This window comes from Bubalus kerabau, chromosome X (genome assembly GCF_029407905.1).
Source record: "Bubalus kerabau isolate K-KA32 ecotype Philippines breed swamp buffalo chromosome X, PCC_UOA_SB_1v2, whole genome shotgun sequence".
Taxonomy (NCBI): Eukaryota; Metazoa; Chordata; class Mammalia; order Artiodactyla; family Bovidae; genus Bubalus; species Bubalus kerabau.
In genome coordinates this window covers 67,272,630-67,286,834 of record NC_073647.1, presented here as the reverse complement: position 1 = coordinate 67,286,834, position 14,205 = coordinate 67,272,630, and the positions used below count along the sequence as shown (strand labels likewise).

Sequence of the window (14,205 nt, the reverse complement as noted above, 5' to 3'; positions counted from 1 at the left end):
TAAATTGTGAGAAGATGCAAAACCATGCAACTTAATGATTATAAACAACTGAGGAAATCGTTGTAGAAAGTGAAAAGCAGCTTATCCTATGGGGGAGTACAGACTACACACACAAAGATCATCAATTGTGAGATTATTGACAGCATCTGCCTTTTGGAATTTATGCACCAATGGAAGTTTTAAGATGAGGGGAGGGGACATTGGCTACCCCTGACCTCTTAGCCAGGGGTTATGGGTGAGAAGACATCAGAAGATACCTAAAATCTCTATAAAGATTTGCCAAAAGCAAGACACTCAATGTTGAAATTTGCTCTTGCAAGGAGGTCCCCATTTTATGATGTTTGAGCACACACGTTCTCCTGCTGGATAGCTGGGGGAAAATCAAACGCAAAAAAATTATTATGAGGGTATTTTCTTAAGGTTAAGTTCAATTTCTTCCAAAAGAGCTCATTGCCAAGTCATTGGACTCTGCCATAAGAAAGAAAATGTTGGTCACTCAGTCGTGTCCAACTGTTTGCAATCCCATGGCCTGTAGCTCTCCAGGCTCTTCTGAACATGGGATTTCCCAGGCAAGAATACTGGAGTGGATTGCCATTCCCTTCTCCAGGGGATCATCTTAAACCAGAGATCGAACCTGAGTCTCCGCATTGCAGGCGGATTCTTTACTGTCTGAGCCACCAGGGAGGTGGCCATACCTTCTTTAAATTTAGAATGCCAAGGCACTAACCACAAATCCTCAGTGAGGTATGTGTGTGTGCAATGTAATGAACAGAACGTTTGTTAGACTCAACTGTAGACATTTTTTTTCCCCATTTGAGAGGTAGACATATGCTGTTTTCATTTTTTCCACAGATTGCTCTGAGACTGAGGGGCAAGTGAAGCATTGTCTTCAGAATTATCTATCACTATTGCAGCCATGAAATTAAAAGATGCTTACTCCTTGGAAGGAAAGTTATGACCAAGCTAGACAGCATATTAAAAAGCAGAGATATTACTTTGCCAACAAAGGTCCATCTAGTCAAGGCTGTGGTTTTCCCCATGGTCATGTATGGATGTGAGAGTTGGACTGTGAAGAAAGCTGAGCGCCGAAGGATTGATGCTTTTGAACTGTGGTGTAGGAGGAGACTCTTGAGAGTCCCTTGGACTGCAAGGAGAGCCAACCAGTCCATCCTAAAGGAGATCAGTCCTGGGTGTTCATTGGAAGGACTGATGCTGAGGCTGAAACTCCAATACTTTGGCCACCTCATGCAAAGAGTTGACTCATTGGAAAAGACCCTGATGCTGGGAGGGATTAGAGGCAGGAGGAGAAGGGGACGACAGAGGATGAGATGGTTGGATGGCATTGCCGACTCTATGGACATGGGTTTGGGTGTACTCCGGGAGTTGGTGATGGACAGGGAGGCCTGGTGTTCTGTGGTTCATGGGGTCACAGTGTTGGACACGACTAAGTGACTGAACTGAACTGAACTGATATGATCAGAAAGGTAAGCCTTTTCAGACAATCTTGACTAACTTTGGAACTTTCAGATAACGCTACATGACAAAACGTTTCCCTTGGCTTGGAGTTTCTCCAGCAGGCTGTAAGTGGGGAGGGCCAAACTGATCCCCTGACCCCTGGGAGATTTGAGTATAGCCAATATCTAAACTGATTATCTCACCTCATCCTGTCGTGAGGTAGAGAAGGCCAAAACCATAGTTTGTTTGATTCATATGGATGAGATAAAAGACCCAAAACGCTAGATGCAGAAAAATGATGAATAGCCAAAATTGGACAAAACTCTTACATTTCTAATGTTACTTCCAATATTTTAAGATTGATTTTAATGTGATTCTTAGTAATGTTCCAACAAAATCAGTTTTTGTATTCCATTACTTCTAAGGCCTATTTTGCAAGAACTACTTATATAAGCAAAGTAAAATGGCAATAATTTTGCTATTTTTAAATGTTACATTGGGCTTCCCTGGTGGCTCACAAAGTAAAGAATCTACCTGTATTGCAGGAGGCACAGGACTGATCCCTGGGTGGGGAAGACCCCCTGCAGTAGGAACTCAATTCACTCCAGTATTCTTGCCTGGAGAAGTCCAAGGACAGGGAACCCTGATGAGCTATAGTGCATGGGGTTACAAAGAGTCAGACACAACTGAATGACTAAATGACTAATGCCATGTTACACTAAATAACTGATACCCTATTGTTTACTTTGTGGCAAAATTTACTAGAAAGCATGTATTTAAGAGAATCTATTAATTTTCACAATGGTTTGTCTCAAATAGAAAATCCTCATGACTTACTTTCCTTTGAGGGAAGAGTGTTTTTTCCTTTAGTATTAGTTTTCTTCAGTTAGGACCTGTCAAACTTCTCCACTTCACAAGTCTGGCTCATCACTCATTTTGACGAAGTTCAATTCAGTTCAGTTCAGTCGCTCAACCATGTCCGACTCTTTGTGACCTCATGGACTGCAGCACGCCAGGCTTCCCTGTCCATCACCAACTCCCAGAGCTTACTCTAGGATTGACTGGTTTGATCTCCTTGCAGTCCAGGGACTCTCGAGAGTCTTTTCCAACACCACAGTTATCTTGATGAAAAGACTGAAAAAAAAATTGGAAAAAAAAAAAAAAAAAAAACAAAAAACCTTACCTGGTAAAACCATTATCATACTAAGGAGTAAGAGACAAAATCCTCACATTTAATGTCAATATGTATTTTACCTGCTGATTTTCAAAAGGCAAACAGCAACAGATCTTAGAAGAGTCATGTTTTTAATAAAATACATTTTATTCCACATCAATTTTCCGTTTCTGAAGACAGTAAATGCCACTGGATCAAGTGCACTAGAAACAAAGATGTTCTAGAAGCCCGGAGCCAATATGTCTGACTCTTTTAAAAATCACAGCAAAAGTAAAATGGAGGTAATAGAAACATATGAGAAGAGAGGGATAGGATAAAAATTAAGGACTGGGTTTGACCAACTAACGAATTTGTAACAGGAGATAGCACTATTTGAGCAGCTTCACTTTGTATTCAATTATTAGAGAGGGGGACATTTTTCTTGGGGGGGTTAGGAAGCAGCATGCAAATGTAGCATTAACTGGACTAGTTTCTTTCTATTTCATCTGCCTGAAGACAAGAGACTAAGGGGCTACAATAAGAGGAGGGATTAAATCCAGTCAAAATTAATTACATGTCTCACAATACCTCCCTGTGGGACTGGTTTGTAAATGCTGTAAGATGGCACAGCTAATTATGATCAAACCAAGAACTTCAGCAGAAAGGGATAAACCAAACAGAGTCGATTTTTATTTTACCATGTTTTTTCCTCAAGAGGAGAGAGGAGGAGATGAAGCTAAGTGAAGTGCTCAGTGATCATTCCGGGTTTGTCCAGAGGGGAAAATAGAGGACCTCTGGGCCCAGAAAGCAGAACCCTCCTGCCCGTGTCTGGTCTCATCCCGGTGGAGTAAGAGGTGTCTAGTGCCTAGACGAGAATGGAGAGGCCCCCAAGCAACCAGACGTCCCGAATATGCCTCCCCTCCGTCGTGGTCACCCTAGGACCCTCCTGGAGAAGCGATCAGCTGCCAAAATCCAGAGGTGGGGAAACAGGGACTTTAAATAAAAAAACAACAGGGCTGGCCTCATAAGCCACGTTGTTAGTAGCGATTTGCTTACATTTTAAAATAACTATCATCACTGTTGGTAGCCCATTCCAACCTAGCTGTCACAGGAGGGGAGGGAGCGAAGCGCCAGTCCCAGAGGGCCCATTCTGAGCCCCAAACTCTTCGTCCCCTCAGCATCAGACCTACAGCGACAATGAACTGGCCACTCCTGGGGCTCCTGCCTCGGTCCTGCCAGGGACCAACCCAAGAGGGATACGAATCCTGCCTCAGAAGGCGGCGCTGCGAAGACAAAGGCATTGACTTGCCAGGAGGCGCCGCTACAAACCGCCCATCCTAATCTCCGCCCCTCCAATTCCTGCAGGCCCGATTCGTCTGCCCCGAGGCCGCCACGCCTTCCTGTCCCCATAGTCCTCTGGCTCCGGCGGGGACACACGTCCTCACTCGAAGACTTGACGATCAGAGAAAGGTAGAGGGCTGCCCTGACACCGCTTAGCACTCTAGACGGGGTTAGCCTTCCTGCGCAGAACCCCTCAGTTATACGGTGCGTGACAGGCTCGGCCCCAGTCCTCTTCGATTGGCCAAGGAATCCCAGACCCGCCTCCTCGCCCCTCCCACCGCTTTAGCCTTGCTGGCCTGAGTCCATTATCTCTCCTCTACTCAGGACTTCACCCCTGCAACTGGGTGTTAGTAACCTCATACCAGATTCGCCTCCCCAGACTCCATCCAAACACATTCTGATTCCTCCAGGGACTGATGGCTGGCCTACCTCCCCTGCTTCTCCCACTACTTTCATCCTGAGGGTCCACTTCCCTTCCTCCCAAGTTTCCTCACTCCTCCACAATAACAGGGGTGGCTCAGAGGTTAAAGCATCTACCTGCAATGCGGGAGACCTGGGTTCGGTCCCTGGGTCGGGAAGATCCCTTGGAGAAGGAAATGGCAATCCACTCCAGTATTCTTGCCTGGAGAATCCCATGGACGGAGGAGCCTGGTGGGCTACAGTCCACGGGGTCGCACAGAGTCAGACACGACTGAGCGACTTCACTTTCACAACAAGCAGACACATCTTACCCAGTTAGCTTGGAACATCTGAAGCTCTGAGATTCGAGATGAAGGAGCCGTATTCAGGTACGCTCGGCATTTTATATCCGAAGGAGCCAAAGCTTGTGGTGATGACCAGCGATGCTCACTGTTGTCTGTTGTAATCCTCGACCAGCTGGTGGGGGAGGGGTGCTCATGGAAAGGGTGGGTCGTGCGGGGTCTTTCACTCCCACAACTGGGCATGTCTGTGACAGTGGTGCTCTCCTATGTAAAAGTCACATTTTCTAATTTCTTAGCCACTGAAGCTGGTAGCAGTGTAATCAGAGGAGAATCTGCTGAGGCTATTCATCTTTATAGCTCTAATCCCAAGCACTTTGCTTAGTCGACAGTAGTGTGCAAGCATATTTAGTCACTTCAGGCGTGTCTGACTCTCTGCGTCCTTATGGACTGTAGCTCGCCAGGCTCCTCTGTCCATGGGATTCCCCAGGCAAGAACACTGGAGCGGGTTGCCATGTTCTCCTCCAGGGAATCCTCCCTACCAAGGGATAAAACTCATGTCTCTTTATGTCTCCTGCATTGGCAGGTGGTTTGTTGACCCCTAGCGCCGTCTGGGAAGCACAGTCTACAGTAGTTGCTTAGATGAATACACGTCTTTCAGTTCAGTCCAGTCACTCAGTCGTGTCCGACTCTTTGAGACCCCATGAATCGCAGCACGCCAGGCCTCCCTGTCCATCACCAACTCCTGGAGTCCACCCAAAGCCATGTCCATTGAGTCGGTGATGCCATCCAACCATCTCATCCTCTGTCATCCCCTTCTCCTCCTGCCCTCAATCTTTCGCAGCATCAGGGTCTTTTCCAATGAGTCTTTAGATTGAGATAATAACTCCTGGATAGAGCAGAATTTTTGGACAGCAGCACCACCCAGTGTCTCTGTTGAGGAGAAGAGTGAGGATCTGGTAGGTACTTGGAAGAACTCAGACTTCCAAGGTCATTTTCTGGATACTCACCCAGAACCTTAGAGTATTAAAATTAAATGGAGATAGGACTGTCTTCAGCTTCAGATCAGATCAGAGCTTACACTCCATATTTTCGATATGGCTCATGTATGGTGGCAGAGCTCTACATACATCAGCGATCATTCTCTCCTCAAGCATTTCTCACACCTCCCCCACTTCTAGTATTTTTCTATGCTCTTGTAGCACAGTGTGCTAACTTGAGAGTTTTACATGTTTGTAGGAGGAGCTTTTAAAACAGAAAAACATGCTCATTCAAAAAAAATAGCTTTCACTGTGTATCTACAATGTCCCAGGCATTAAATATAATACACACCAGTGTTTCCACCACTCAGAGTTAGATGCTGTTAGTATTTAGGTATGTTTACTTTGCCTTTTAAAGGAATAGAGATATTATAGAAAAATGGAAGTTTCCTTAACTTTCACCCAGTTTCCATTCCCCTCTCACTTTCCAAGTGGTACTTCTACCCTGAATGTGATATGTAGTTTCTAGCCACGTTTCCCATCGTTGCAGATTTATGTGCTCTGTCTCCAGGAGCAATATGGAGCATTCTGTTTTCCAGTGGTCCAGGTGTAAGACTGCACTTCCACATCTCTTGGGGTCAACAGGAAGCCCCAGACAGGCACCTCCTCACTCCTGTTCCAAACTTCAAAGTCTATCTTGAATCGATCTGCCTCAAATCCATTAGAACTCACCTCATCATAATCTCCATTCCCATTTGTGCCAGTCGCCACAAGAACCTCCAAATCCCCATGATACTCCTCAACTTCTACATTCTAAATTCCATAAGGCTGTGACCACATCTCTTTACTTCACTTCTCACACCCTTCCCTACTCTTAAAATGCAATGCAACCTCAATAATTCCTCCATATCATCACCCTCTTCTCTGAATGTGCCCTTCTTTGTCTTGCCCTAACAGAAACCATGTTCTTCCTTGAGGATTCTGTGTCCCCTGAAGCCCACTTAAGAGAAACAATTTTCTTCTCCCATGGCCATTGTCCCACAGAGCCTAAAGCTCTGGTAAATGTCTTCCATGCTTCTCATTGCTGCCTTTAGAGCATTCCTCTCACACACCCCCTCATAACCTCCTGCTTTTGACAGCTTGTGTCACCAACTAGCCTGCATTGTCATCATCAAGCCAACTTCAGTGCTCCTCTCCTTTATTTCTCAAAAATTTTAGCTCCTGCACTAGGTCACTCTCAACAGTAGTTGTCCTGTCTTAATTTCTGGTGAACACAAGAATGATCGTTCTGATACACCTCCTCTTTTTCCAGTGCATTCCCTTTGGGACCAGACTCCACTACCCTTTAACCTCACCAGAATCTCTAGTCCACTGGTCTTACCAGATTTCACCACCTCTCTCTCCCTTACTGTTTTCTCTCCCTTCCTTCCCTAGCTCAGATGTCATGCTCAGTCTTTGTGATCACTCACTGACATATACCCTCCACTCTCCTGCCCCTCTCTCACTTTGTATTGTTGCTTCCCTGGCAAAATCATATCTCTAGCTAAGTCAAGATACGCCTCAGTGAGCCTGAACTCACACTTAGATAAACCTGTCCAAAGGAAAAACACACAACCACAAGCTTTTGAATTTTCATGTTTCCCCTGGCCAGCGATATGTGGTAGGATACTCTCTCATGATGCTGGGCAGCAGCAGAGAGCTTCAGCTCCCAGTCAGCGGAGTGATCACAAGGTAAACAACTGATCCTGATATGCTTCCACTCATTCTGTACCTGTTCAGCCATCCTGTGTTTCACGTTCAGTACAGTATTCAGTAAATTACATGAGATATTGAACATTTTATTATAAAAGAGTTTTTGTGTTAGATGATTTTGCCCAGATGTAGGCTAGTAAATGGGTTTCCCTGGTAGCTCAGCTGGTGAAGAATGTGCCTGTAATGCAGGAGACCCAGGTTCAATTTCTGGGTTGAGAATTTCCTCTGGAGAAGGGATAGGCTAGCCACTCCATTATTCTTGGGCTTCCCTGGGGGCTCAGCTGGTAAAGAATCTGCCCACAATTTGGGAGACCTTGGTTCGATCCCTGGGTTGGGAAGATCCCCTGGAGAAGGGAACAGCTACCCACTCTAGTATTCTGGCCTGGAGAATCCCATGGAATGCATAGTCCATGGGGTTGAAAAGAAGCGGACAGTACTGAGTGACTTTCACACACCCGGGCTGATAAATATAAGTGTTCTGAGCATGTTTAGGGCAGGTTAGTCTAAGCAATGATGTTGGGTAAGTAATGAGTATTTAATGCATTTTTCTTTTTTAGCTTATTTTTAATTGGAGGAAAATTTCTTTATGATATTTTGTTGGGTTCTGTCATACGTCAACATGAATCGGCCATAGGTATACATGTGTCCCCTCCCTCTTGAACTTCCCTCCCATCTCCCACCCCATCCCACCCCCTATTTTGTCACAGAGCACTGGTTTAACCTCTCGGCATCATACAGCAAATTCCCTGTGGCTATTTTACATATTGTACTGTATATGTTTCCATGCTACTCTCTCAATTCATCCCACCCTCTTCTTCTCCTACTGTGTCCACAAGTCTGTTCTCCATGTTCGTGTCTTCCCTGCTGCCCTTCAAATAGGTTCGTCAGTATCATCTGTCTGTTGTTCAGTTGTCAAGTCGTGTCCGGCTTTTGCAACACCATGGACTGAAGCACACCAGGCCTCCATGGCCCTCACCATCTCCCAGAGTTTGCCCAAGTTGATGTCCATTGAATTGGTGATGCCATCCAACCATCTCATCCTCTGTCACCTCTTCTCCTTCTGCCTTCAATCATTCCCAGCAACAGAGTCTTTTCCAATGAGTTGGCTTTTCATAGCAGATGGCCAAACATTGGAGCTTCAGCTTCAGCATCAGTCCTTCCAATGAGTATTCAGGCTTTCTTTCCCTAAGGATTGACTGGTTTGATGATCTGTCTAGATTTCCATATATATGCATTAATATAAAATATTTGTTTTTGTCTTTCTAACTTCACTCTGTATAATAAGCTCTAGGTTCATCCACCTTGTTAAAGAGACTCAAATGTGCTCCTTTTTTTGACTGAATAATATTCCATTGTATTACTATACATGTACTACAGCTTTATCCATTCATCTATAGATGGACATCTAGGTTGCTTCCATGTCCTAACTATTGTAACGTTTTAGTCACTCACTCCTGTCCAACTCTTTGTGAGCCCATGGACTGTAGTCCTCCAGGCTCCTCTGTGTATGGAATTCTCCAAAGAATATGGAAGTGCGTAGCCATTCCATTCTTCAGGGGAACTTCCCAACCCAGGGATTGAACCCCAGTCTCCTGCATTGCAGGTGGATGCTTAACTGTCTGAGCTACCAGGGAAGCTATTGCAAGTAGTGCTGCAATGAACACTGGGGTACATGTGTCTTGTTCATTTATGGTTTTCTAAGGGTATATGCCCAGTAGTGGGATTGTTGGCTCATATGGTAGTTTTAGTCCTAGTTTCTTAAGGAATCTCCATACTGTTCTCCATAGTGACTGCATCAATTTACATTCCCACAGACAGTGCAAGAGTGTTCCCTTTTTGCCACACCCTCTCTAGCTTTTCTTGTTTGTAGATTTTCTGATGATGGCTATTCTCACCTTGTGAGGTGATACCTCATTGTAATGTTGATTTGCATGTCTCTAATAGTGAGTGATGTTGAGCATCTTTTCATGTGTTTATTATCCATTTGTATGTTTTCTTTGGAGAAATGTCTGTTCGGGTATTCTGCCCACTTTTTGATTGGGTTGTTTGTTTTCTGGTATTGAGCTTCATGAGCTGCTTGCATATTTTGGAGATTAATCCCTTGTCAGTTGTTTCATTTGCTATTATTTTCTCCCATTCTGAGGGTTGTCTTTTCTATAAACTTTGTTTATAGTTTCCTTTGCTGTGCAAAAGCTTTTAAGTTTAATTAGGTCCCATTAGTTTATTTTTGTTTTTATTTCCATTACCCTAGAAGGTGAGTCACAGAGGATCTTGCTGTGATTTATGTCAAAGAGTGTTCTGCTTATGTTTTCCTCTAAGAGTTTTATAGTTTCTGGTTTTACATTTAGGTTTGTAATCCATTTTGAGTTTATCTTTGTGTATGCTGTTAGGAAATGTTCTCATTTCATTCTTCTACACATAACAGTGCAGTTTCCCCAGCATCACTTATGATGAGACTATCTTTTCTCTACTGTATATTCTTGCCTCCTTTGTCAAATATAAGGTGTTGATGGGTGTGTGGGTTTATCTCTGGGCTTTCTATCCTAGTCCCTTGGTGTATATTTCTGTTTTTGTGCCAGAACCATACTGTCTTGATAATTGTAGCTTTGTAGTCTGAAGTCAGGAAGGCTGATTACTCCATCTCCATTCCTCTTTCTCAAGATCGTTTTGGCTATTTGTGGTCTTAATGCATTTTTGACTTGTGGTATTTTCAAGTTACAATGGGTTTACGCAGATGCAGCCCTATTATAATTTGGGGAGGTCTATAGACCTCTTTCTCTTACACCAGTTCAACAAGATCACTACCATCTTTCACGCCTTTATCACCACTGTCAATGTTGTGCCCTCTGCTAGGTCGTTTCTATTAGGAAAACATCAGGCCATTATTTCTTATCTTCACATGGCTTCCCAGGTGGCTCAGATGGTAAATAATCTGCCTGCAAGGCAGGAGACGTGGGTTCAATCCCTGGATTGGGAAGATCCCCTGGAGAAGAAAATGGCAACCCAATCCAATATTCAGAATGGCAACCCAATCCAATATTCTAGCCTGGAGAAGTCCATGGACAGAGGAGCTGGGTAGGCTACAGTCCATGGACTCACACAGAGTTGGACACGACTGAGCAACTAACACTTTCACAGTTTCATATGTAGATTACACTTTCAGCAACTGATAGCATTCTATATCTTTGCTCTTATTTGGGGCACATTTCCTTTAAAATATACATATTTGTTTATTTTTATTACTTGGCTGCACCAAGTCTTAGTAGCGGCATGCAGGATCTTTGGTCTTTGTCGAGGCATGCATAATCCATAGCTGCAGCATGTGAACTCTTAGCTGTTGCCTATGGGATCTACTTCCCCGACCAGGGACTGGGCCCCCTGCCTTGGGAGTGCGAAGTCCTACCATGGAGCACCAGGGAAGTCTCAAGGCAAACTTCTTTTACAGATGTATGTAACATACATCTCTATGTGCAATATTGGAACATGAATATTTGAAGGTGTTGACTGAACCAGTATTCCTTATCTAAGACCATATTCCCCTAGGCTTTCTACTGACAACAAACTGGTATCAAAGGGAGCCCCAGACAACTTTCTTTCCATAGCCCCCTGTGCTCTCTGCCTGCTCTGCACCTCATTCACTGCCCCAACAAGGTCTCTCTCCTGTTCCTCAAACAAGCCACACTCACTGTTGCTAGGGCTTTTTCAATGTCTGTCCCATTTTCCAGGAATGTTCTTCCCTCAGATATCCACTTGGACTACTGCTTCACCCCTTTGTAATTGTTGTCTCTAATCACTGTTTCCGATTTTTCTCCTCCTTCCTATTCTCATTTGAACACAGTCCAATCAGGGGTTCACCTCCACCACTCCACTGAAATTTCTGTCCTCAAGGTCATGAGTAACTTCTGCATTGTTCAGTCCAATGATCAATTCTTAATCCTTACTGGATCTATCAACAGCATTTGGCACACCTCATGAGTCACTCCTCCTCAGTTTACTGTCTTCAGTTGGGTTCCAGGACCCTGTTCTCCTGGTTTCCTCTGACCTCTCTGGCTGCTTCTTCTCAGTTACCTTTACTGGTTCCTCTTCTCCTCCTGAACCTCTTAAAATGGGAGTGTGCCCAGGCTTGGTCCCTGTTCTTCTCATTTCTATCTACCCTCCCTTGGTGATGTCTTCCAATTCGAACACTGTAAAACACTTTCTATACTTATAACTCTTAAACTCAAGTCTGCAGATTGGATCTGTATCACAACATACAGTCTAATATATCCAACTGCCTACTCAGCACCTCCACTCAGATGTCTAATAGACATCTCAAACTCAAAATGTTGCACATTGAATTCCTGATCTTTTCCCCCAAACCTGCTCTTCCTATAGCCATCTGCATCTCAACTGGTGGCAGTTCCATCAGTCCATATGTGAGAGGGAATCACAGCTGTGTGTTAAAGTTGCTCAGTTGTGTCTGACTCTTTGTGACCCCATGGACTATACAGCCCATGGAATTCTCCAGGACAGATTACTAGAGTGAGTGGCCATTCCCTTCTCCAGGGGATCTTCCAAACCCAGGGATCTTCCAAACCCAGGGATCGAACCCAGGTCTCCCGCATTGCAGGTGGATTCTTTACCAGCTGAGCCACCAGGAAAGCCCAAGAATACTGCAGTGCGTATCCTTAACCTTCTCCAGCGGATCTTCCCAACCCAGGAATTGAACTATAGTCTCCTGCACTGCAGGCGGATTCTTTACCAGCTGAGCTACCAGGGAAGCCCAGTCCATAGAGTCAGGCCAGAAATCTTGCCATTATCTTCAATTCCTCCCTTTCTCTCCCACTGTACATACAGTGAAGTTGCTCAGTCGTGTCTGACTGTTTGTAACCCCGTGGACTTTAGCCTACCACGCTCCTCCGTCCATAGGATTTTCCAGGCAAGAGTACTGGAGTGGGTTGCCATTTCCTTCTTCAGAGGATCTTCCCAACCCAGGGATGGAACCTGGGTGTCCCTCATTGTAGGCAGATGCTTTACCATCTGAGCCACCAGGGAAGTCCTGGGGAAGTCACTGTACATATAACTCATCAGGAAATCATTTGGGTTCTTACTCAATGCATCCAAAATCCAATCCTTCTCACATCCCCAGTACTACATATGAGGCCAAATTTGCCATTATTTCTCACCTGAATAACTGAAATAGCCTTCTAACAGATCTCTCTGTTTTTATCCTTGATCCTCTGTGGTGTATACTGCAGGCAAAAGTTAAGTGATAATTTTTAAATATAAATGAAATCCTTGCACTCTGCTCAAAACCTGAAAAAGAGAGTGAATTCCACTGAGTGAGAGTCAAAATCCCTACAAAACCCTACAATTTCTGGTTCTCCATTATATCTCTGACTGCTGCACCTGCTCTCTTCCCCACTTACTCTGTCTAATCTGTGGCCTCCTTCAGTTCAGTTCAGTCGTTCAGTCGTGTCCAACTCTTTGCGACCCCATGAATCGCAGCACGCCAGGCCTCCCTGTCCATCACCGATGCCCGGAGTTGCCTTGGAAATGAACAGAGATATTTCTCTCGTTTTTGAGATGGCATCCAAGTACTGTATTTCGGACTCTTTTGTTGACCGTGATGGCTACTCCATTTCTTCTAAGGGATTCCTACCCATAGTAGTAGATATAATGGTCATCTGAGTTAAATTCACCCATTCCAGCCCATTTTAGTTCGCTGATTCCTAGAATGTCGACGTTCACTCTTGCCATCTCCTGTTTGACTACTTCCAATTTGCCTTGATTCATGGACCTGACATTCCAGGTTCCTATGCGATATTGCTCTTTACAGCATTGGACCTTGCTTCTATCACCAGTCACATCCACAACTGGGTATTGTTTTTGCTTTGGGTCCATCCCTTCATTCTTTCTGGAGTTATTTCTCCACTGATCTCCAGTAGCATATTGGGCACCTACTGACCTGGAGAGTTCCTCTTTCACTATCCTATAATTTTGCCTTTTCATACTGTTCATGTGGCCTCCTTACTGTCCCTTAAAAATGCCAGGCTCACTGTTGCCATGGAACCTTTGCAATGTCCCTCTAGAAGGAGTGCTCTTTTCCATGTTATCCATTTATTTAAACCCTTTCACCTACATTAAGGCCCAAATCTCACCATTTCAATGAAGCCTATCTGAACTAGCCTATTTCATACTGCAACTTGCACAGCCCTACTCTATCTGCCTTCCCCTGCTCTGTTTTCTCTAACACAATATATAGCTCATTTACTTACTGTGCATATTGATTTATTTCAGTCTTCCTCCATTGAGATGTAAAGTCCATAAGGGCAGAGATCTGTTTTGTTCACTGATTCTAAGTACCTAGATTTGTACACAAAATGACGTTTTTAAAAAGAATTTTCTCATAATTTTTGTACTACAATAAGTTATATCACACTGCAAGTAATTGTCCACAACTTGGTTTTTTCACCCAACATTATGATTTTTAGATTTGTCCGTGTTCATCTATAACATATACACATCCATTTTAACTGGTATGTAATATGCCCTTTTATGAATAGCTTCCTTAGGCATGCCGTTCTTGTAGACATCTTTGAGTTGCTTCTCTTTTTGTTGCTTTTACAAATAATGCTGCAACGAATACTCTTGTTATAGCCTTTCATTACTCTATAGATATGTTTCCTAGAGCTGGAATTGCTAAATGACAGTGTATGTGCATCTTCAACCTCACTGTGTGAGCATGCTCAGTTGCTTCAGTCATATTTGACTCTCTGGACTGTAGCACACCAGGCTCCTCTGTCCATAGGATTCTCCAGGCAAGAACACTGGAGTGGGTTGCCAT

General features: G+C 44.2%; 1 protein-coding gene across 1 annotated transcript; it reads right to left on the bottom strand.

Moving 5' to 3' along the window:
• Nucleotides 1–332: 332 nt before the first annotated feature.
• On the bottom strand, nucleotides 333–2,390 carry LOC129638744 (thymosin beta-15A-like). Its single transcript, XM_055563386.1, is given in 3 exon segments — nucleotides 333–370; nucleotides 2,293–2,369; nucleotides 2,371–2,390. Coding segments are annotated over 3 exon segments (135 nt in total).
• Between the last annotated feature and the right edge of the window lie 11,815 nt (nucleotides 2,391–14,205).